Here is a 23,664-nt window from a genome sequence, read left to right on the forward strand (position 1 = left end):
CACTGTTTGGCACACATGGTAACACTGTTTGGCACACATGGTAACACTGTTTGGCACACATGGTAACACTGTTTGGCACACATGGTAACACTGTTTGGCACATATGGTAACACTGTATGGCACACATGGTAACACTGTATGGCACACATGGTAACACTGTTTAGTATACATGGTAACACTGTCACACGTGGTAATACTGTTCTGTAATGAAACCCCAGCATAGCACAGTCCGACATCATGTGACGTCATATGTAACCCGGAAATGAAGTGTTTGACTGCATCCTATCATTTCTATTTGGACGTACTGTTACTCACCCCTGTTGACGTTATTGTATTGACATTGAGGACAGTATTCTTACTCCACCCAACACACACACACACAGTCAACTAAATTAGTAAAAACATTGTACTACATTGCTCAGTGTGCGACGTATATAGATGGAAGTGGGCGTTGCTGTACTCGTGAGGGCCCCCTAACTAGGTGTAATTGAGCACACAATTGTTTATTGTTGATATATGGATAGATAAACCGTCATTGTTAGTCATTTCCGTGAATATTGTCGGCATATAACGGTGAGTTGTCTTTTTTGCTATACTTTGGACGCTGTCACTCAGTAAACCGGGCTTATCGCCTTCGTCCACATGCAATGCTATACCTTTGCACTCATACTAATGTGTAATGTACATGGCCAATGTAAATGATTTGTCTAATGTAACTAAGTTGTCAATCTTTGTATATAAACTGAGGGAAATATGCATCATCAAAACAAATTATTGTAAATAATAAGTATTTATTGTTGGCAATCTATTTTCAGTTATTTTTTTTTTATCCCAAAATACGTAGCAACAAGTTTCCCTTACCCCGTCACCGCTACTGACAACTTCGTCACTGTGCACGAAATCACCTTATGTGGAATTCTGTAGAAATATTTCAGCAAAACCGTATAATTGATATTATTTCTGCGATTCAAGATAACATTAAATTCACATATACACACACACACTCACACTGTGGCTTTGTTTCATATCTCAAGTAGACGTGTCACGTGTTTGTTTTTACCTCGCATTTTGTTGGTAGGAAATTATGTCTATCAAAGTGTTCCTCCCTGATACCAACTTCTCTATCGATAACATGAACTTGGCGTTTATCATCATGCAAGACGTTTGTCTGTATGCTAAATATTATCGACATATTACTTTTGTTTTTACACATTTAGAGAGAAAATCGGCACAAAATGACAAATAAATTTGTTTAAAATAGCCAATAATTATTGCGACATTTATTTTTCAGTCATAGTACAATTGGAATTCTATTTTTGGTTAATTTCTGGTTATTTATAAAATTGAGTGTATTAAATGACATGTCCGTCCATGGACAGTGTTGTGATATGACGCAAGTAGTTTATTTTAGGCGCAGTGCCCAGTGGGTGTTAGCGACAACACGTTGTTATATTTCTCAGCGATGTGTGGGCGGGAATACTATTTTTTGCACATGTTTCAAATTATCTGTGGGTGTTTTTTTATTTCTTGGGATAATTCCTGTACCACTGGTCATTATTACCATCAATCTATATCGTGGGTGAACGTCTTAGTGTGTCACGGTGTATCGTCACTTAACAGAGCTTTGACGTCTTAGTCTGCTTCGTGTGTCAGGGTGTTCACGGTGTATCGTGAGTTAACAGAGCTTTGACGTCTTAGTCTGCTTCGTGTGTCAGGGTGTTCACGGTGTATCGTCAGTTAACAGAGTTTTGACGTCTTAGTCTGCTTCGTGTGTCAGGGTGTTCACGGTGTATCGTGAGTTAACAGAGCTTTGACGTCTTAGTCTGCTTCGTATGTCAGGGTGTCCACGGTGTATCGTTAGTTAACAGAGCTTTGACGTCTTAGTCTGCTTCGTATGTCAGGGTGTTCGCGATGTATCGTCAGTTAACAGAGCTTTGACGTCTTAGGCTGCTTCGTATGTCAGTGTGTTCACGATGTATCGTCAGTTAACAGAGTTTTGACGTCTTAGTCTGCTTCGTATGTCAGGGTGTTCGCGATGTATCGTTAGTTAACAGAACCTCGACGTCTTAGTGTGCTTCGTATGTCAAGGTGTTCACGGTGTATCGTTAGTTAACGGAGCTGTGACGTCTTAGTCTGCTTCGTATGTCAGGGTGTTCGCGATGTATCGTCAGTTAACAGAGCTTTGACGTCTTAGGCTGCTTCGTATGTCAGGGTGTTCACGGCGTATCGTTAGTTAACGGAGCTTTGACGTCTCAGTCTGCTTCGTATGTCAGGGTGTTCACGGTGTATAGTCATTTAACAGAGCTTTGACGTCTTAGTCTGCTTCGTATGTCAGGGTGTTCACGGTGTATCGTCAGTTAACAGAGCTTTGACGTCTCAGTCTGCTTCGTATGTCAGGGTGTTCACGGTGTATAGTCAGTTAACAGAGCTTTGACGTCTTAGTCTGCTTCGTATGTCAGGGTGTTCACGGTGTGTCGTTAGTTAGCGGTGTATTCGCGGCTTAGTATTTCAGAATATTCTAATTTTACAAAATAATTCGGTCGATATATTGTGGTAAAATGGATCTTCTATTCAGCGTATAAGAGGGAAGGTCAAAAATCCAATCATCAACTATTTAGAACTAACCAACACCTATCGGCGATTAAAGAAGTTTGACTACAATCCTTGTTTTAGTCCACAGTTTTTTCGAAGATCGTTTTCGAGGCGAGATATTTGTGTGATCATATTGCTAGTGTGGGTGCAACGAATGTGACAGATATGATAAAAAAAGTAACACAATGAAATAGTCACGTGATATTGTTAATTTCTGCACAACACGTGATCACTGAAGATAATCAATTAACTGCTCGACTGTTTATTGACGTTATTGCCCAGTTATTGTCCAAGTAACCATGGTGACACTCACAGTAGAAATTCTGAGAATTATTACTAATCACATTCATTCCATCACCATGGAAACGTATATCTAAAGCAATTCACAACGATGCTACGTAGAATTCAAATAATGAACGACCCTTGTGTCGTTCTTTTCTTTTATTGTATTTAATTAATATTTTGTACATCATAAGTGTCATAACGTGACATCATCATACCAATCATATCTTCCCATCTAAAAAACAGAATGAATTTTTTCATGCCTATTTAGTTTCAAGCACAATCTAAACACCCGTTTTGTTCCATTGTTGTAGTGCCGAGGGCGCTCTTCACACTCTTACTCGTTGTATTCGGGGTCGCATAGACTTCACAGACCATGGTTCGTAGACCTATCGCTGCTATGGAGGCGGATGCACATATTTTGTCAGAACACTTCTTTTTCTATAATATTATTTAAATACTACGTTTTATGGGAAAATTACTTTTTTCTATGGCTGTTATGGTAATACGTATTACGATTAACTAGCATTAATGGGAAGAAGAATTACAGGATTCATACCACTTTTTCCAGTTGCAAAACGAATTTTGAAATGAAAGATGTTTAATATGATGACGTTGTTCATAAATAAATCGTGTTTATATTCTATTATTTATAAAATCTACAAAAAATATTCTTCTATGTTGAATCAAAAGATGACCATAATATGGTAAAGGAATTGTAGTTCATTTTTTATCGCGAAGTTAGTTTGTATGTGGATTATTTCTGCATTCATTTTGAATGCGTTTGTAGCTTTCTTTTATAGTCTTGTCTATTGCTGTTTGCTAGGTTCTATTGCACTAAACCTTGACGCCGTGGGCTACATTTGCAATCTGTGTAATGGGAAGGAAATGGTTTCGTATTTTGTTTCCGATTTAAATGGCATGACCCCATCTCTATAGTTATCAGACGCACAAATTCGTCAAATTTTCATGACCTGTCGGCAAACATGTGAAAACTACAACCACCACACCTGAACCATCTCGTCAATGATTTATACAGGCATTGAAATATTAATCTTATGTTAAACGGTTGCTTACTCGTAAGATTCCCGGTGCCGTATGTTCTCTATATAATGTAGTACGGTCCCAAGAGTGACGCGCGTCTTAGCATCTATAATTCAGCCGCCCTCGCGAGGTGTTCTATCCGCGTCCCCGTTTATCCTTCCTTCCAAGTTTACGAGTGGATTAGTCTCGATTAGTCGGGACACAATACACACCGTTACAGGACACTTTTGTTGTATTATCTTTTGACTAGAGGTGTACCAAGAGTCTATGGGTCGACACCGTTAATAGAATTAACATTGAGATTAATTCCCACGCGAAAAGGTTGCAGCTTTGTCATAAAACAACAGTCGCGTAACATATATGTTTTAGTGTACGTTGTTCGTTATAATGACCAATGAGACCATTTGTATTAATGTAGTCATTGAGCAGAGATATTATAACAAGTGATCCCCCTGTGATAATGAAGTCATTGAGCCGAGATATCGAAACAAAAAAAATATTCACATCGACCAAATATTTGAGTTAGCATTTAAAAATATATGTCTTCGGATACACACTACATTATTGGTGTACAGTTAAAATGAAAGGAACACGGCTCCTTGAGTCGCGTAGCCGTATTGGATTTATATAAAACGACTTTAATAATTCATACTCTTCAATTCGAGTTTTTAAAAATGATAAATTTAAGTAACATGCTAGGTAGTATTTTCTTTTGATGTGTCACGTGTTTATTGAGGAAAACACATTCCTTTTAGTTATAATTTATGCGATGCTTTGCTTGCTTTGTGGTATAGTGTGTTTTTCATTTTGATATAATTCTTTAGTGATTATGGGATATATCCACATTTCTATGCTTCTTTCCGCATTTCTCACATTACATCGTATTTAGTGCTTATCTATACAATTCGGTACTCTCTCTGTGTTAATAATCCATCGGGAAATAACTGGCGATCTTGAAATATTATCGTCGTATTTAAAAATGTTCTCAAACTCGAGTTTTATTTCATGCGAGGGTTCATCTTACATATATCGTGGAACAATGTATGATATACCTACTGGCCGATTATTCCATTCGACTATACTTTACAAGCATACGTGATGTACGTATACACTACAAATAAATAGACTGCTCTAACTATTAAACGACGGACTAGTAAGAACAACAACACGATCTGTGTTCCAACAGTGCATTGCTAGCCGCTCTAAATATAAAGGTGGACTAACTGACAGACCGATGTGATCACTCATAATTTTTTAAAAGAGCTTTGTATAATTCACAACCTTCTCTGTTGCGACAACTGCCGTTGTGTTCTATGGTTTTCTTGAAGTTGGATCGCAATAATGTTTTAACAATTCGCCTAGTGCACTGGTCAGGTGACTGCTCAATAGCATGTTTTTTTTTCAATATTTTTATAGTCAAATACATAATTTGGTCTGAGGTCGAATTGATTCCCACGAAACTTTATTGCTGCCTCGGTGATCCTTGGACCAACAAAAAAACGTCACCGCTTGAGGGCGTTTATGCGTTCACATCCTTCTAAAACGGCTTAAATTACGTCGCAGCTAGGCCGCTTTTACGCGTTCACATGATGAGAACAAGATATTACACTCGCGGAGAAAAACAAAACAAATGAATACCTTTATGACCGGATTCAAAGAAGGCATTGGAAAGAGGCACACCCCGCGCCCCTCCTGTCCCGTAATTTCAAATGGTCAAACCTTAATATCCAATACATTGCCGTGTATTGTAAATTAGTCACCAGATTTTCTGTAACTAAAAAAAACACAATGTTGTCAGCGTGTGAGACGACCCCTTATACATCCCGAGGCAATACCAGCATTCACGTGTCTATATATAACCTAAAGTCTTCTATAGGCAACAACAAAACTGTTTCAAACGACGAAGTTGTCTACAAATCCTTTTGAAAGGTTGCTGCTCGTACAATGATGATTTGTTTAACTCACTCGCACAATGGTTTGTCCCCATGACAACGTCCACACGTACCTCAATGCGTCCGTATGTGATAACGTCCAGTCGTATCTCACCATGTTTCTATCCGCGTTTTTTGCAAATAATAAATGAAAATAATTTGGTGATATCTGATAGGATAAACATGTTACAGTTTTGTTTTGCTTCACCATAACGCATGCGCTAAATTAATTTGCATAATTACTAAATTTATATATTATGATTATTGACCACTTTGTCTTATTGACTTTAGAAGAGCGTGCATACTATATTCAGACAACCCACTCAATACTATAATGTAGGTCACTTTATTTGTATATCCGGAAATGACGTAATCTAAATGTGGTCGGTCGACAACAAAATATATATTTAAGACACTGTGTTTGTTTGACCGAATTCCAGTAAAAACTGGAAATGCACTTAAATAGTTTTTATTACTGTAACTTCTTTTATTTATTTAACCATTTTTTTCTTTGTTCGTGTTTGATGTTTATTATTATTTATTTAGTTGTATATTTCTTCAATAGTTTATTTATTATTTATATATTCTTTATTCGCGTATTGAGTTGTTACTTTATTCTATTCGTATTTATTATGTATTTACTGTTACTTTATAGGCCATGTATAGTTTAAATAGTTGTGGCGCATTGCTAACAGCCAGTCAGAATACATCCGTTTTCACATATCGACCGGACTTCTAGAAAAATAGACGCTCTCATTGATTCGCGTGTTTTTATCACTGCGTACATCCGGGTTCAAAATAGTACATCTTCGATTTATAACCACCTAAGCTGATGTAAAATAAAGAGTTCCGTATAAATGCTGTGTGGCACTCAATCAGAAATGTTTTTATCCGTAAAACGAATCAAGTCTATTATGCTTTAATTAGGGAGTAATATGTTGAATCTTGAAAACAACCCTGAAAGCGGAAACAAGATATCGAGTGAGTTGTGAGACCTGTCTTGTCGTCTACCGATTTCCGAAAATAGGAAAACCACAAATAAAATAAACAATATTTCAGATATTTATGGTGTTTTCCGAACAAAACACTACAATTTGGTATAAAACAGGAAAACAGAAACACGTAGTTACTGTAGTCGATGTTACTGTATCACTACGTACAAGTATACTGGCAGTGGCTTGAGCGCATGTGTGCGTGAGTATTCCCCGCCAATGTGCCATGTAAGTACTCACCTACTTCAATGTACATATTCCATATTCAGATATTATCTCGTTTACTTGTTATCATATATGTTTACACTTCTCCGTAATCTTCGTAATATCAATATATTGGTATATTTTGGACCACCGCTTTTAACGAACAACAATTATATATATATTTACTGCTTATTATAAGACATGCACACGTCAAATGATGTTTTCAATGAAAGTTGAAACACGATGAAAAAGAATGTACAAAAATATATATATACATGTATATATTTTGTATGAGTGTCCCATATGGAAGTCGATCGCAAATAACATTATGTTCGTCAGTTTTTATTCCTAAAATGTTGTTATTAGAAATACTAGTACATTCCACACACATTGAATGTTCCTATGCATACTGGTAGTGATTCCCCGGGTAGTGAATACTATGTCGTAAACCAGTTATTCGCGTTGTATTTTCAGTATGCCACCGCGTTGTAAATTCTATGTCGTAAACGAGTTCCTCGCGTAGTATTTTCAGTGAGTGGCTGTGTGATTTCCGCTTTTCATTAGTGTAGTAATTATTATATTGTGTTTCTCGTCTTCACGTTGTATTCGTTTCTTAGCTTTCTCTAGGCCTAACTACAGATATGAAGCTTCCTAAACTTTACCTCCGATTGTACATGCGCAGTCCCTTCTTGTCCCATATGATAAAATAATTCAATTAATTTGAGTACCTTCATTATATTTATCGTTTCAAAAAGTTATTCAACAAAACTATATTCTAGTCAACGGAACGAGCTATATTTTCTGCCGGTGACGACATTATTGTTTAATTACGTGCAATGACGTGCAACTGTTTCCGATCGAGGGTAGGATAAAATAGAACAACAATAATAGCGAATGGAAGTGGATGGACAGCCAACTCACAAGAAAGTGAGTTAACATTGGCCTTTGATTACCGTTAATGTTGCTGACATTGCACCCCGTGTCTATACTGATATGTTGACCTCGTACTGACTTGTGATATCTTGACATCGTCTATACTGACTTGTGATATTTTGACATCGTCTATACTGATTTGATGTGATATATTGACATATCATGGAATCTATACTTTGCGTGAAATACGCAAGGATAAAATAATCACACGTCACGTGGCCCTTGTTGATATGCGATTTAAAGCATTTCGTGTGTGGAGATTTACTATAGAGGGCGCTATAGATATTATAAGACTTACTGCTGTCTGGCTTGGTCTTTATCGTACAAGTTTCAGTCAATACATGTGTGTTTGATCCATCCCAGACAATGTTTTGGTTGCCTTCACATCAGCTCAGTACCTATGAAATATTTTCAAAACTTGGTCTCGGTTTTGTCTGGTAAGTAATTAGGTCAGTTATGTCATTCGTTATTACTGACAGTGTCTTCAATATCGAAATGATGTTTCCAACGAATGAATACGCCGCACAATGCGTTCTTGCAGTATTTCTAATCTATTGTCGCAGTGGAGGAATGATTCTGTTTTTATTTTATTTTTTGATGTTGGAAGAGTAGATAGTCATAATGTGTGGTTATTTCAGTATGGTTGCCATGTCATTTGAACTTGATTAGACGAATCGCATGTTGCGTAGGTTACTATAATTTCACCCTGTATCCAAGCGTGTTGGTCATCATCGTGTAATTACATGTCGTGGCGCTCATCGTCTTTTTGATATTCGGGATGAAACTAGTTCAAATATCTGCGTTTGTTTATATAGGCTTTACTTTACTAGATCAATTTCATTTATGTCAAATTTCAAGTTCTTTCGCGTATTTCCAATGTCTCTTACGTAAAATGTATCGTTCGTAACATTCAATACAGTGTTTTAGTCAATGTATCTTACGTAAAATATATCTCACGTAATATTCAATACAGTGTTCTAGTCAATGTATCTTACGTAAAATGTATCTCACGTAATATTCAATACAGTATTCTAGTCAATGTATCTTACACAAAAGTCTTAGACACAATCTTAATTTAGTTCGCCTTGATTACATTTAATCTTATATCGTGATGTGAGGGCGGGGTGTAGAAACATCTCATCGTATCATGATGTCATTCTTAGTCTCTTCGGTCTGTCTTCCATATTTACAATTCTGTGCAAACACGGTTACTTTGATTGACCTTTTTAATATCGTGTTTTTGCCTCAGACACTTACTTAAAATATTATGTGTTTATAGACTATAGAGCAATTAATTCATAGAGACAATGAACGATTATTACGATAGTGGCCCCATTGTCTCGGCTATACTTGTGCATCGACAACTTGTTTAGTTATTATCGTTTGCCCTCCCCAAATAACATAGTTTAATATTAAGATAGTGTAATTGCTGTGACAATTTGCTAGTTTTGACAGCCATATTGGCACGGGCACAATCACCCTACTATTGCCCGGGCAATAAAGCCAAATAAGTGCTCACTATATGGTTAGTAGGTAAAAATCGCCGTGCCCTGATTTAATACATCATATATTATAAAACTAGTTATACTGCGATATTAAGACTTATCTACTTATTATTATTATTATTTGTAGGTCATCTCCTGACAACAGTGGGCAACATACATTAGCAGCAACTAGTATAGCGCCTCCAGTTACGTCATCGGTTGCATTACGTCATCATATTCCAAGTATTCATAACATGATGCAGTGTTCTTGTGTTGAATCTAAACCACCACAGCAACCCTCAGTACCCCCGCCACCACCACCGCCGCCACCACCGCCGCCACCACCACCACCTGCCCCGCTATGGAGAACAGGTAAGGACAAGACGTTCAACAAGACGTCAAATTCAATATGATATTTCAATTTAATATTTTGCGTGAACAAATGTCAACAATATTTGTTATGTTTACACGTATTCTTTTGCATAGTTAATGAATGGAATAATGTTGATTTCACTTCATATGCTTTGACTCCTGATAACTAAGTAACAAATGTTTTTACCACCAATACTGAACTAATGTACTTACCTGCCGCCCATACTGCACTATTCGACTTACCTACCGCCCATACTGCACTATTCGACTTACCTACCGCCCATACTGCACTATTCGACTTACCTACCGCCCATACTGCACTACTCGACTTACCTACCGCCCATACTGCACTACTCGACTTACCTACCGCCCATACTGCACTACTCGACTTACCTACCGCCCATACTGTACTACTCGACTTACCTACCGCCCATACTGCACTACTCGACTTACCGACCGCCCATACTGCACTACTCGACTTACCTACCGCCCATACTGCACTACTCGACTTACCTGCTGCCTATACTGAACTACTGGACTTACCTACCGCCCATACTGAACTACTAGACTTACCTACCGCCCATACTGCACTACTCTACTTACCTACCGCCCATACTGCACTATTCGACTTACCTACCGCCCATACTGCACTACTCGACTTACCTGCCGCCTATACTGAACTACTGGACTTACCTACCACCCATACTGAACTACTGGACTTACCTACCACCCATACTGAACTACTGGACTTACCTACCGCCCACACTGCACTACTCTACTTACCTACCGCCCATACTACACTACTCGACTTACCGACCGCCCATACTGCACTATTCGACTTACCTACCGCCCATACTGCACTACTCGACTTACCTGCCGCCTATACTGAACTACTGGACTTACCTACTGCCCATACTGAACTACTGGACTTACCTACCGCCCATACTGCACTACTGGACTTACCTACCGCCCATACTGCACTACTGGACTTACCTACCGCCCATACTGCACTACTGGACTTACCTACTGCCCATACTGCACTACTCGACTTACCTACCGCCCATACTGCACTATTCGACTTACCCTACCGCCCATACTGCACTACTGGACTTACCTACCGCCCATACTGCACTACTCGACTTACCTACCGCCCATACTGAACTACTGGACTTACCTACCGCCCATACTGAACTACTGGACTTACCTACCGCCCATACTGCACTACTGGACTTACCTACCGCCCATACTGAACTACTCGACTTACCTACCGCCCATACTGCATTACTGGACTTACCTACCGCCCATACTGAACTACTGGTCTTACATACCGCCCATACTGCACTACTGGACTTACCTACCGCCCATACTGAACTACTGGACTTACCTACCGCCCATACTGCACTACTCGACTTACCTACCGCTCATACTGCACTACTCGACTTACCTACCACCCATACTGCACTACTCGACTTACCTACCGTCCATACTGAACTACTTGACTTACCTACCGCCCATACTGGACTACTCGACTTACCTACCGCCCATACTGCACTACTGGACTTACCTACCGCCCATACTGAGCTACTTGACTTACCTACCGCCCATACTGAACTACTCGACTTACCTACCGCCCATACTGCACTACTCGACTTATCTACCGCCCATACTGCACTACTGTACTCACCTACCGCCCATACTGCACTACTGGACTCACCTACCGTCCATACTGAAATGTTTATGGACGTAACTGACACATGATTTGTTCGAATATTTTTATTTTTATTTATAGACTGTCAGTGATATCAACATTCAAATGATAGGCTGTATTGTCATTTCAAGACATCCACCTACTTGTTTTTAGTGATTCGTTTTTATGAAAATTGAAGGATTTAGACCTAAACAAGCTTAATTCGTTCCAGTCATGTTTTCTGATTTTGTATTGCGGATTTAACACGTTTGTGATATGAATATGGTCGTACCATGTTGATACAAATGTCGTCCCTCAGACTCTGTTACACTTTTCCCAGCACTGGGTGGTTTCAATGTAAAATATAGGTGTGCAAAACACGACTAAACAGGTATTAAGTACAGGTTTGTTAAGGAATTTAGTACATATCTACATGTGTACCAACTACTGCTTTAAGCACTTTAAGAAAGAAAAAAATCTAACCAGTCAATCTAGTTATATTAATGACTGCCAAACTCCAATTCCCAAGTAAAAAAAACAGCCGTTTTATAAACAATATAATGGAATGTGTCCTCCTCAAAACGCAATCAAATCGAACCCAAAAAAACGAATACTGGTAATAGGAAATTCTTCACCATACGTCAATACACTCATTAATCCCTCTTGCCCCTTGTATGTGGGTGATTCTTATTCATTGTAATATACCGTATTGACAAGACCATAGGAATCTCAAACTGTGCCTTAAATCATGTTGTTGATATTTGTGAATATTAAGTGGATCGTTTTTAAGCTTCATTAGCTCTGAATAGTATGCCAGTTGTTCAATCAAATCACCCCATATGTACAGTCTGTTACTAAACTTCCAATTTGGAAACCATTCGGTCTGGTTATTGTTATCTTTTCATATTTGAAAGCATTATAAAGAGAACAAAGGGTTTGCAGGCTGTATCGTTTGTAATGGACTATATCGGGATAGCTAGTATTCATCATGTCTATTTACAAAGCACCACACATTTACAACAACAAATCCATATCCATTTCATCCCCAGCGACACCTCTGAATTCGCGTATTTACACATTGTTTGCAGTAGATACGTTTGCATGAGTAAGCAGGATTCACGGTCTAACAGTTATGCGAAGCCAAACTCAGATTTGCAACTCTTCCTCCATATTCAATACAAAACCAAAGTCATAGAAATATATAAAATGGGTCATTTTGAGAAGACTGTACGTCCATGGCGAGTATTACAAGTCCAGTTCCAAAGCATGTCAAAATACGTGGTCAAATAAACGAAAGAAATATACTGTAAAACATGTTTAAATAGCTACATGCCATTTTAGAGAATTTCACTCCATGCATGAATTAACTGAATCTCAATTTAGCTAAAGTGTCAACAATCTCATTGTGAGAATATGCTTTATTTTCAATTAGTGACATCTTGAATTAGCGAAATTACAGATTAGCTAAATTAGCTAAAATAACACGCTAGCTAAAAAGATATGTCCGACAGTGTATATGGATTGCAAGGTATACAATACACCCAAGACGTGATGTGAGTCAGGTGTTTAGAAAACAGTGAACACATGCTGCTCCACGTGTGGCACTCGACATACATCAATCTGAGTTAATGATGGAACGCCTGTCATTTAGGCATCGCTGTGACGTCATTTAAGACTTCTGTGACCATTTGTGTGATGTTATTTAAGCCATCGGTCATTTTGCATCTTTGTGACGTCATTTGAGCATTCTGTGACTATTTTGTTCATGCATTTCTCCGCAAGCTCATGATAATAACACCCCCTCGCCAAATAAATTAAAATTTAGGCTTAGACGTTTTTATCGAAAAAATAATATGATTTAATGGGTTTATGCATAGGCTATATGTTAATTTTTCAAAGTTTGAATTTTCTTTCCTCAGTGAAATACTCTATGATTAAAATTGTCTAATTTTGTATAGTCTGTCAACTCACATATATATCCATCGGTGCGCAGGGTGTTCGCAGTATTGGTACGCTAAACTTTTGTTTTGCCCAACTTGTCCGTTTTACGCTTTCAACTAATAGACAATTTTTCATTCACTGCGAGATCCCGCGTTATGCGTGAAATCAGACGTAAAAACAGGACAAACAAAGGTCATAGCGTCGTAGTGGTGACAAACATTGCGAGAGATTCGGGAAACGCGTATTTTGTATTTTGGGGGATATTTCCATGCTTAATAATGTGCTGTACACATTTGATGATAGGCAATTTCCACGAAGTTAGGGTATTCAAACGCAATATTCCTCTGTCAAAGATCGGCTTTCGATGTGAGCTACGAAATAAAGAAATTCGAGTTCTAAATCAAATCGTTCGATTTTTGCGGCAGACGTTCGGTGCGCGTTTTTCACGCAACTCGCGAGATCTCGCAGTTGAACGGAAAATCTATTACGTGTTGTTATTTTAATGTACGTTTGCCTGTTATTATTTATCTACAGTATATTAATATGCACCAGCACGCGTTAATAATGAAAAAATAGTAAAATGTTCACCGTGAGTTTAATTAGAAGTTTGAATTGTTGTATGACAATGACAGTCAGTGTAGACCTCAGTTTTATGATAACGAACATAAGTATTCGTATAATGTCTTCTTAGTGTCAATGTGCCAAATGTTTTTGTTTTAGGCAAAAAACAAAATCAGAATTTTAAAATATTGAAATATTGAAATACCAAACGCGAGTTCCCAATCTGTTAAAATAATACAATTAAGCATTCAGGTACGAAGAGTGTGGGGAGAATTACCGAGGATTGTGGGTAATAACGGCTGAGTGGGCATGTAAATATCGGATATCCTATATACTGAGCAATGTTAGCATTCTAGACCGGCTTGGTTATTACATGGATGACTTATTTACAACAAACTAGGATGATAAAGACAGCAAACCTTCGCTGCTGCTCAATTATATTACAAATTGAGCCTCGCTAGACCACACTGATACATTCACTTCATACGACATGGTCGTAGAGGCTCACTAAACCACATCGCTTCCTTCACTGCACACAACAGACCAAATCGCTTCCTTCGTAGCAGATAGCTTTATCATACAGCCTCACTACACCAAATCTCTGCCTTCATTGTAGACAGCTTGGTTGTAGAACCTTACTAGACCACATTACACCGCTGCCTTCATTGCAAACAGTTTGGTCGTAGAACCTTACTAGACCATACTGGTTTCTTCACTGCAGACAACCTGGTCGTAGAGGCACAATAGTCCACATCGGTGCCTTCAATGCAGAGAGCTTGGTCAAAGTAATTCAGACAAATTGGCAATAGAATTTCATTAGACCACAAAACTGGCATTTTTGTCGTGGATAATAAATAAAATAGTTGATTCTCACTGAATTATAGACGAATCGCTCACATAATGTAACGTTTCAGAAACCAACTACACATTTACACAACAACCTTCCGCTGAAATACCTCAACACAGTAAAAACAACACAGTAAAGAGCATAATTCATCCTCCATTTGGAATGCAGATTTAAAATATTGATAGTGTCTACAAGTGTTCACCTTACAGTAATGGATTATTTGGGTTGATTTGATTTGACCTGACATTAATACTAAATAAAGCTTAATCTGAAAACTCTAGTGCATTGATATACGTAGAAGGCGGTACAGGTTAATAAGTAATGATACGAGTGTAAAGTAATTTAAGAGACAAGACCTCGATCAAGCTGCCACCACACATGTCAATACTCAATAATACGATCGCACCATGAGTCGATGGAAACTGTGACGGTACCACCTGTACACACCGCCAATACTGTTGTTAACCCCCACCCCCGGTCAAAGTATGATCACAATATGAGGGAATGGTAACCGTGCCGGTACCACTAATTACACACCGTCAACACTGTGGCCTACCCAAACGTTGTACGATCAAACCTTTTTGTATGAAATTTAAAATATTGTATCACTTTTTGACAACAAAGTACCACCATGGCACATATAAGCATAATTTTCTCTGGCCCCCATAGAATATGTCACTCAATAGAGGGAATCATCATATATAATTTCTCGCAAGTAAATTACTGTGCAACATGCTTTGTGCGTCATTCAGAGCAAGTTCTTACGCAGACTATTCTTATAATATCCAAATCCCAGCATGCCCCGGGCGGTTAGTAAAATATATCCGCCGTGTCTCTTACAAATTCGTTTGTCGAATGTAAGAACATTATTATTCTCGTGACACCCATGTTTGTCAATTATTTCTGGGATATGTTCAACTATCCATGCATTTCACGTTATGTGCACGATAATGAAACAAAACATACATACGTCTTTACATAGTGTGTTATATTTCGAGGATGATTTTTATCACGGCTAGTAATTATGTGGGTTTTTTTACCTGTTTTAGTCTCGAAATCCCGTCCATAACATGTAGTCTCAGATGAAATAATATTTTACAAGTTTTGCCAAATCTCATCCATATCGTGTATTCTCAGATGAAACAATGACCTGTTGTATTCTCAAAATCCCGACCATATCCAATCAACATCATGTAATCTCAGATGAAATAATGGCCCGTTTTAGTCTCAAAATTCCTATGTAGTTTCAGATGAAATAATATTTTACAAGTCTTGCCAAATCCATATCCTTTCCGATTCACAATTTCTTTGTTGATTTTTTTGTACCTATACTCCGATACGCCTCGTGGTCTGTCATAATGCAAGTCGCCCTCGTGGCGTCATTTATAATATAATACCCATAGTGGCGCAGATGACTGTATCTGTAGTAAAAGCAGAATTCGCATCTGTGACGTCATGTGAACTCGCGTCCGCGACGGCCAATGAAATGACTGAATTCGGACTCATTTCGTGGCCTGTAATGACAGAGGTCGCGCGCGTGACGTATTTAGGAGCCACGCCTTTAACGTCACTTGTCCAGCGTACCCTCAAAGCCAATATGACGCGTCTATTGGTGCACAGAGATTTTTCGTGACACAACTACTTTAATACTCCCTGACTCGTTAGTGACTCAATAAAAACTTGTACATCGAAAAAAGTTGCTTTGGCAGTTGTTCCTGTGATAAAACTAGACATCCATTTTCGTTTAATATTCGGGAAAAAAAAGGTTGAACTTTCACAATTGTGTAGGTAGGAATTACCCAACAAACACACCGTGTTCTTGCTGACTCATTCAATTACACCATAGGTCGTGAAGATATAATTGAAATTCACTGTCGGAATCAGTTGTCATGGAAATACACCATCTAAAGTGACGTTTCCGTTCTCATGACGGGAATAGGAAATTGTAGTTAGTTGGTTTTCCTGCCTGGAAGTAATCTGTAAATTGTATAAAGGGCCACTATGCCGTGAGCTTGCTCGTAATACGGTGTCGTCTGCTCATCGTACGTGCACAACTACCACCAAACAACACGGCCACAAAAATGTTAGATATTAAGAAACGAGGTCAAGAGACGCGGCAGTTCTGTGATCACAACTACCCCATCCGCGTAATATACAATATAATACTTTTAGATAATTTGTTGTTACATGGGCACTAGAGACAATGACAATACTTCTCAAAGATAGCAAGTTTGTTTAATGGTTAGTTTGTTTGTTTGTTCGTTATTTATTTTGCACATCCGCTTATCAATTTTGCGGTTAACATGTATCAGTATTGCAGTAAAGACAGCAGAGATGCAATATGCGATGTTAGTCAATTGAATTGGTCATCATGATCATTATCTCTCTTGGCAAACAGCCTCCAATAAGCGATGACTGATACACGGACATTCTACTCATAGCTTGCAGCGATTTGTAGGGGGTGGTGGTGGTGATATCGCTTCCTAAAGTAGTATTGTTGATAGATGCACCTTGATTGTAATTTATCACCCCCCCCCCGCCCCCATACAGAGACACGACTACAAAAGAAAAAAAAACATTGCACTATGGTGAGTTCTGCGTTCCGATTATACTGTGGCAATTGCGAAGAGGAGCAAATGCCACGTGTACGCGTTGCTATGACAACGTACATGTTAGTTTCAATAATAAAGTAATTATAGATATGAAAAATGCCCGAAGCATGTCATGACGTCACATGTGATGTCTAGTATTTGTAAAATAATGAGGCGACAATTCAAATTACTTTTCTGTCAACTCTAGTTATTTTCTCATTGTCACATAAAATGAACACTTCAAATTGGTCCACCCAAACATGATAGTGTCACTATAGCAAATTGAATACTAGTATAGCGTATTGCGCAGTGGGCACTGCGCAAGGAGATTTGGTTCAAACATTCTTTTTAACCCCTTTGGTTACTTTTACGTCCCTGGCACAGCCTGCATTATTATCTGTTTCAATTAAAGTTTTAACCGTTAGCTCTCTCTAATTCCTTTACACATATCTTTCTTCCTTTACATCGTTGCCTTTCAACCCTCAGGCGAGAGATCTTCTCGGAAACTCAATTTACAGAGTTCATGCATGAGAATTAGTTTGTCAATCTACCGCTAAAATAACACGCTGTGATCTCTGATAACAGCCAATCACAATCTCACATAATTTTGTCGTTTTGTTTTATTCCTTTTTTGACAAAAATAAAGAAAATGAGGAGGCGAATGGTATTTAGCTATAAATGAGGGGCTTATGTAAACAAAACTAATGATCAAGTGGAATTTATGTGTTGTAACTCTGCTTCCGGGGTGAATTATTGCGTTCTCTTATAACTCGTTGATTAAATTTCTATTTCCTAAATTCAGATAATTCATATAACAAATATCATTAACTAACATACACAGTCAATGTAAATATCATATGTCGTTGATATCGCGGTGGTTTTATCGCGTGGCGTATATTGATTATTACGTTATCACTGGAACCCATTGTCTGGGCATAAATAACAATGGACGCAGCCGCGTAAATGAATGCAATGTAATACGTGTGTTATACATATGCCGTAATCGCAACAACTTCATCTACACCTTGTATTACAAGATTCATTCTCCCAGTGTTGTATTCAGTGACGTCCTGGTTGTAAGCACACAGCGAGAGAAAAAATGTAATATCACATAGCGAGAAATGTAATATCACGCAGTGAGAAATATAATAACACGTAGTAAGAAATTTGATAACACGTAGTGAGAAATGTAATAACGCATAGTGAGAAATGTAATATCACGTAGTGAGAAATGTAGTATCGCACAGCGAGAAATGTAACATTACGCAGCGAGGAATGTAATGTCGCATAGCGAGAAATGTAATATCGCATAGCGAGAAATGTTATATCGCACAGCGAGAAATGTAACATTACGTAGCGAGAAATGTAATATCGCATTGCGAGAAATGTAATATCGCATAGCGAGAAATGTTATATTTTTTATATCTAAGCTTCCTTCTTGAAAACTACATAGTTTGGTGTTAAACGGTGGGTCGAGTTGCATTGTGGGTAAATGCAACTGATCAATCCCAATATTATATTGTATGTCAGAGAGGGAATCGCAATTAATTTGAAGACCCGATCACATCTTGATTCTATTCCAGGTTACTGTCTATTTATAAAAGTAATAAAGCTAATTTTATCGAAGGGATTTTTTGGCAATCCATTCCGGATTCATAAACGCTGCGTTATATTGTGTGTGGTTATTGTGGAAGACACGTAGACTATTCAGGGTAGGGTAAAAACAGCAAGTATGACCCCGTTCAAATGTCAATTAGCATAGCAGCAAAATGTGTGAGTCGTCAGTCTTTCATCCACAGAAGCTGTTGTTCAGTTCGCTGTTTTTACCTCTAGCTGCACCCGGTAACGGTGCAGGTCAGAACTGTCACTGTTCAGCATGCGATATTAAAACCCCGAAGAGTCCGCCAAATAGTGTTTATTAAGGTACCCCATCACCCCCGCCCCTCCTCGTTGTGACTTTATTTTCCATCCGCGGACGAAACCATTGATCACATAAATTTGACTGATTTCTGCTTGAGAAAGCACGAGTTAATTATGCTTTAATGTAGAATACGGCAATATTAAAAATGAAAAATACGAACTTCACTCAAAAACAATTTGGCCCACATCTTGCTCTAAGATTCTAGTCGGTGGAAATATGCCACTGTGACCCAAACTCATGCCAATACTCGTATAAAATACCTGTGCCGTTTTTAATAATAACTTCGGATTCTAAATAAATATTACTAATTATGAAGACAACCCTACATTAAGTGGGATTGAGAGCCTTGTCAAAAAACTTTGTGTGTGATGTTGATGGCGTTTGACACCATTAAATTCAAGTCTATTGGTTGTCTTATATTACAGTGCTCACACTGCTCCTCAATAAACTCACTTTCGACCCGATTTCAATAAAAATCGTCAAAATGCAAATGAGCATTGATCGGGAGATAGGACTCCAAATTGAGGCATTATTCGGTGATAAAAAGCCTTAGAATCGTGGCAGGGTACAACATTATGAATAAACGAGATAGTGTTCAGTGCATGGATGTTATTTGACCCTTCATTACATGGACGTCTTCCCGTCGTTCATCTCATTCATATAGCTGCATATTCCATATTAAAGATGTCACACGAATCGCTTTTATATCATGTCAACCAGTCATTCATTTATCTTTCCGCTACAATTGGTGAAAACAGCTAATTTGCCGAGTGGCATCACGTGCCTTTATTCGTGCTAAATGTGTATTTGTAAAGTAGCGTGTAATAATAGCCTGTGACTAAACCCATCATTAAGATGTAGCTATTAAGAACGGACGGTGATGAGGAAAGACAGTGTCAATACGATCAGTTATCACAACTAAGCTTTACAGATAGACAGAAAATAACTCATCACATTCTATTCAGGCTCAAGAATCCCATCACAGTATTTGGGTGACGCCATCCCGTTTTTGAATTACCTACAGAACACGAGTGTTAGTTGACAACACTGTGAATTGTGTGCACAACTATTTCCACGGAATACCACCGCCGTTTTTGGATTGATTATTTCTGTTGAATCAACCTTTGTTGGCGTCAGTTTATTTGTGATTAGAAGTTACTTTGTTTGAAAATCACAATTACACCTTAAGGTGTAAAAAGATATATCTCCGAGACTATAAACTATATTAAGAAGTTAATTTCCTTCATGCCCTCACCACACACCACGGATGCACACATATCTATTGCTCACAGCCTATAGGAGGAAAGATGGATTTTCCGCTTGTGTGAGCACCCGATACACACTGTGTATGCAGCCATAATTTCATCTGAGAAAGAACGCAAGCTCCGACGATATTAAATAAATCAGGAATAGAGATATCAAGAGAAGAAAGATTGGTCGCCGGGAGCGGAGTTAGCAATGAATAGTGCGTCTTATCCAACCCGACAAGGCAAATAACAATGATTTTCCTCACGGAAAATGTCGACATTTAAAGTTTAATAAAATTTGGAAGGGCCATGGAGATAACGCGGGTTTAGTAGAAAATGAGTTTTTAAGCAGATTAGGCCAATAGTAATGGCGCGTGGGTCAAGTGGTGGATTCCCACACGGTCTACGCTTGTATCTGTGTTTACAACGAACTGTATACATGTTAATATCTTCCCAAGGGAGCCTACGCAGCTGCCATCCAATGCTTCCTTCCAATTTCTGATATTTGAACTTTTTTGCTTTGTATCCGTTATCATCTCAAACCTCACGCACATCCATCCATACATTCACAATCTTTATTCGACAATTCCTCTCACATTTGTCAGTTATTCCCTGTGCATTTTTTTGTCTGACGAATACCATTATGTCATCATTCATTTTACAAGTCGTGTATAATTTCATATATCGAACAAAAATGAATTTTAGAAGAAAACCTTGTATATGTCTTAGGGGAGGATTATCTTGGACCAGGGATGCGACTCAATGAATTGCACCAATCCTTTCCTGGTCTTAAAAACAATCTAAAGCCAGAGCGATAAGTTTAATCAATATATTATGAGCCTTCCCTGCGGTTGTGTTTGATTACAAAAATATCGAATAGTTGCATAGTGTAATGGTTATTGCTTTCAAATATAATATGGCACATCAATGCGTGTACATACAACGCCATTTATATGTTTCTGTGTTCGTTCCATCTGTTATATAATTTGGAAATAAAAAGCGATATTGTTTTTCCCACTAATGTGACATTGTCACATTGGTTTGTCTCTTCAACGCCAATTGGTTTGTTTCTCCAATGTGACATTGGTTTGTCCCTTCAATGTCACATTGGTTTGTCCCTTCAATGTCACATTGGGTCGTTTCTCCAATGTGACATTAGTTTGTTCCTTCAATTCCACATTGGGTTGTTTCTCCGGATTTTCATTGTTTTATTCAATGCGCATTGATCTGTCAATTTTATATTGTATTCACTCTTTAATATGACTTTGGTTTCCCCTTCAGTGTGGTGGTGGTTTTCCTTTCGTTGTGATATTTCTCAAAATTTTTTATTGTTTTATCCCTTAAAGGTACCTTCAGTGTGATGTTGTTTTTTCCCTTTAATATGACATTGGTTCGCCCTTCAATGTGATATTGGTTTGTCTCCGATGTGATATAGATTTTCCTTTCTATGCGATTTATTTATAAAAGTGTTATAGGTTTATCCATTCGATGTGATATTTCCAGTGTGGACATATGCTCCAATAGAGCCTATCACGTGATTCTTCATCTCTATTTATACCAGTTACAGTAAAAAAAACGAAGGTAAATTTGATAAGAAGGAGAAAATAGGAACCACTAATTGATTCTGTACTTGTTTATTGGAGTAGAAATGTTGCAGATGAGTTGTTAAGACTGTCAAATCATATTGTGTTTTGTTCATGTCTATACGATTGGTCCAATCCATGAAATATGTCATATTAAGGAAAAACAAATTACATTTGTCAAAGAATCGACCAGAAAACGGAATTATTTTATTAAATATCAAAAATGAATTAAAATGTAATCAAAGGTTAATATGAACTTAATACGCTTGGTTACCTTTCCATTATACGGTGTTGTTGATGTGACGTCATCACCGTACCCGAACTGAATTAGTCTGTGAATCCAGGATCATGCATTTTCACGATTCATAGCGGTTTTGGGGGGCAACATTTAAGTAAGCTGTGCTTGTAGAAAAATCGAAATGATGTACATATCGGTGTAATAAAGGTGTATATTAGAACACTAACGGTGTATAATAAAACGCTGACAGTGTGTACTAGAACACTAATAGTGTGTATTAGAACACTAATAGTGTGTCTTAGAACACTAATAGTCTGAACTAGAACACTAACGGCGTATAATAAAACTCTGACAGTGTGTACTAGAACACTAAAGATGTATATTAGAACACTAATAGTGTGTACTAGAACACTAAAGATGTATATTAGAACACTAATAGTGTGTACTAGAACACTACAGATGTATATTAGAACACTAATAGTGTGTACTAGAACACTAAAGTTGTATATTAGAACACTAACGGTGTATAGTAAACCACCAACAGTGTGTACTAGAACACTACAGATGTATATTAGAACACTAATAGTGTGTACTAGAACACTAAAGATGTATATTAGAACATAAACGGTGTATAGTAAACCGCCAACAGTGTGTACTAGAACATTACAGATGTATATTAGAACACTAATAGTGTGTACTAGAACACTACAGATGTATATTAGAACACTAATAGTGTGTACTAGAACACTAAAGACGTATATTAGAACATTAATAGTGTGTACTAGAACACTACAGATGTATATTAGAACACTAATAGTGTGTACTAGAACACTACAGATGTATATTAGAACACTAATAGTGTGTACTAGAACACTAAAGATGTATATTAGAACACTGATAGTGTGTACTAGAACACTAAAGATGTACATTAGAACGCTAAATGTATATAATAACAGTGAACTGTTTTATATTTAGTTTGGTCGTGCAATTAACATTATGAAGAGGGGCGGTTAGTTGCCGCGTGTTGTTACACGTGCTTGGCCCATCATACCCACACATAGAGTGGGTACATTGCAGAGTGTTTTGAGTAGCTTGTATATTAGGTGCGTATACTGCCACCTTTGATCCTCTTATCGACGTTGCCTGTAATCACACCGTCGTCCTTATGCCTGACTACATGTTAGACTGATTGTTAAGTACGCCACATCTTGAAA

General features: G+C 37.9%; 1 protein-coding gene across 3 annotated transcripts in view; it reads left to right on the top strand.

The window, feature by feature from the left end:
• Positions 1 to 23,664, top strand: part of LOC100367114 (uncharacterized) — a 61,449-nt gene that overhangs the window by 32,335 nt on the left and 5,450 nt on the right. For 2 of the 3 annotated variants that reach the window (XM_085499373.1, XM_085499372.1), the window contains exon 2: positions 9,611 to 9,834. In XM_085499373.1, the coding sequence (XP_085355499.1) occupies positions 9,717 to 9,834 (118 nt within the window). In that variant the 5' untranslated portion in view covers positions 9,611 to 9,716. Of the gene's footprint in view, positions 1 to 542; positions 574 to 9,610; positions 9,835 to 23,664 lie in introns of those variants that run through there. The other variant, XM_085499374.1, reaches the window with a different exon arrangement.

The sequence above is a fragment of the Saccoglossus kowalevskii genome, chromosome 5 (assembly GCF_978046115.1).
Source record: "Saccoglossus kowalevskii chromosome 5, keSacKowa6.1, whole genome shotgun sequence".
Taxonomy (NCBI): domain Eukaryota; kingdom Metazoa; phylum Hemichordata; class Enteropneusta; family Harrimaniidae; genus Saccoglossus; species Saccoglossus kowalevskii.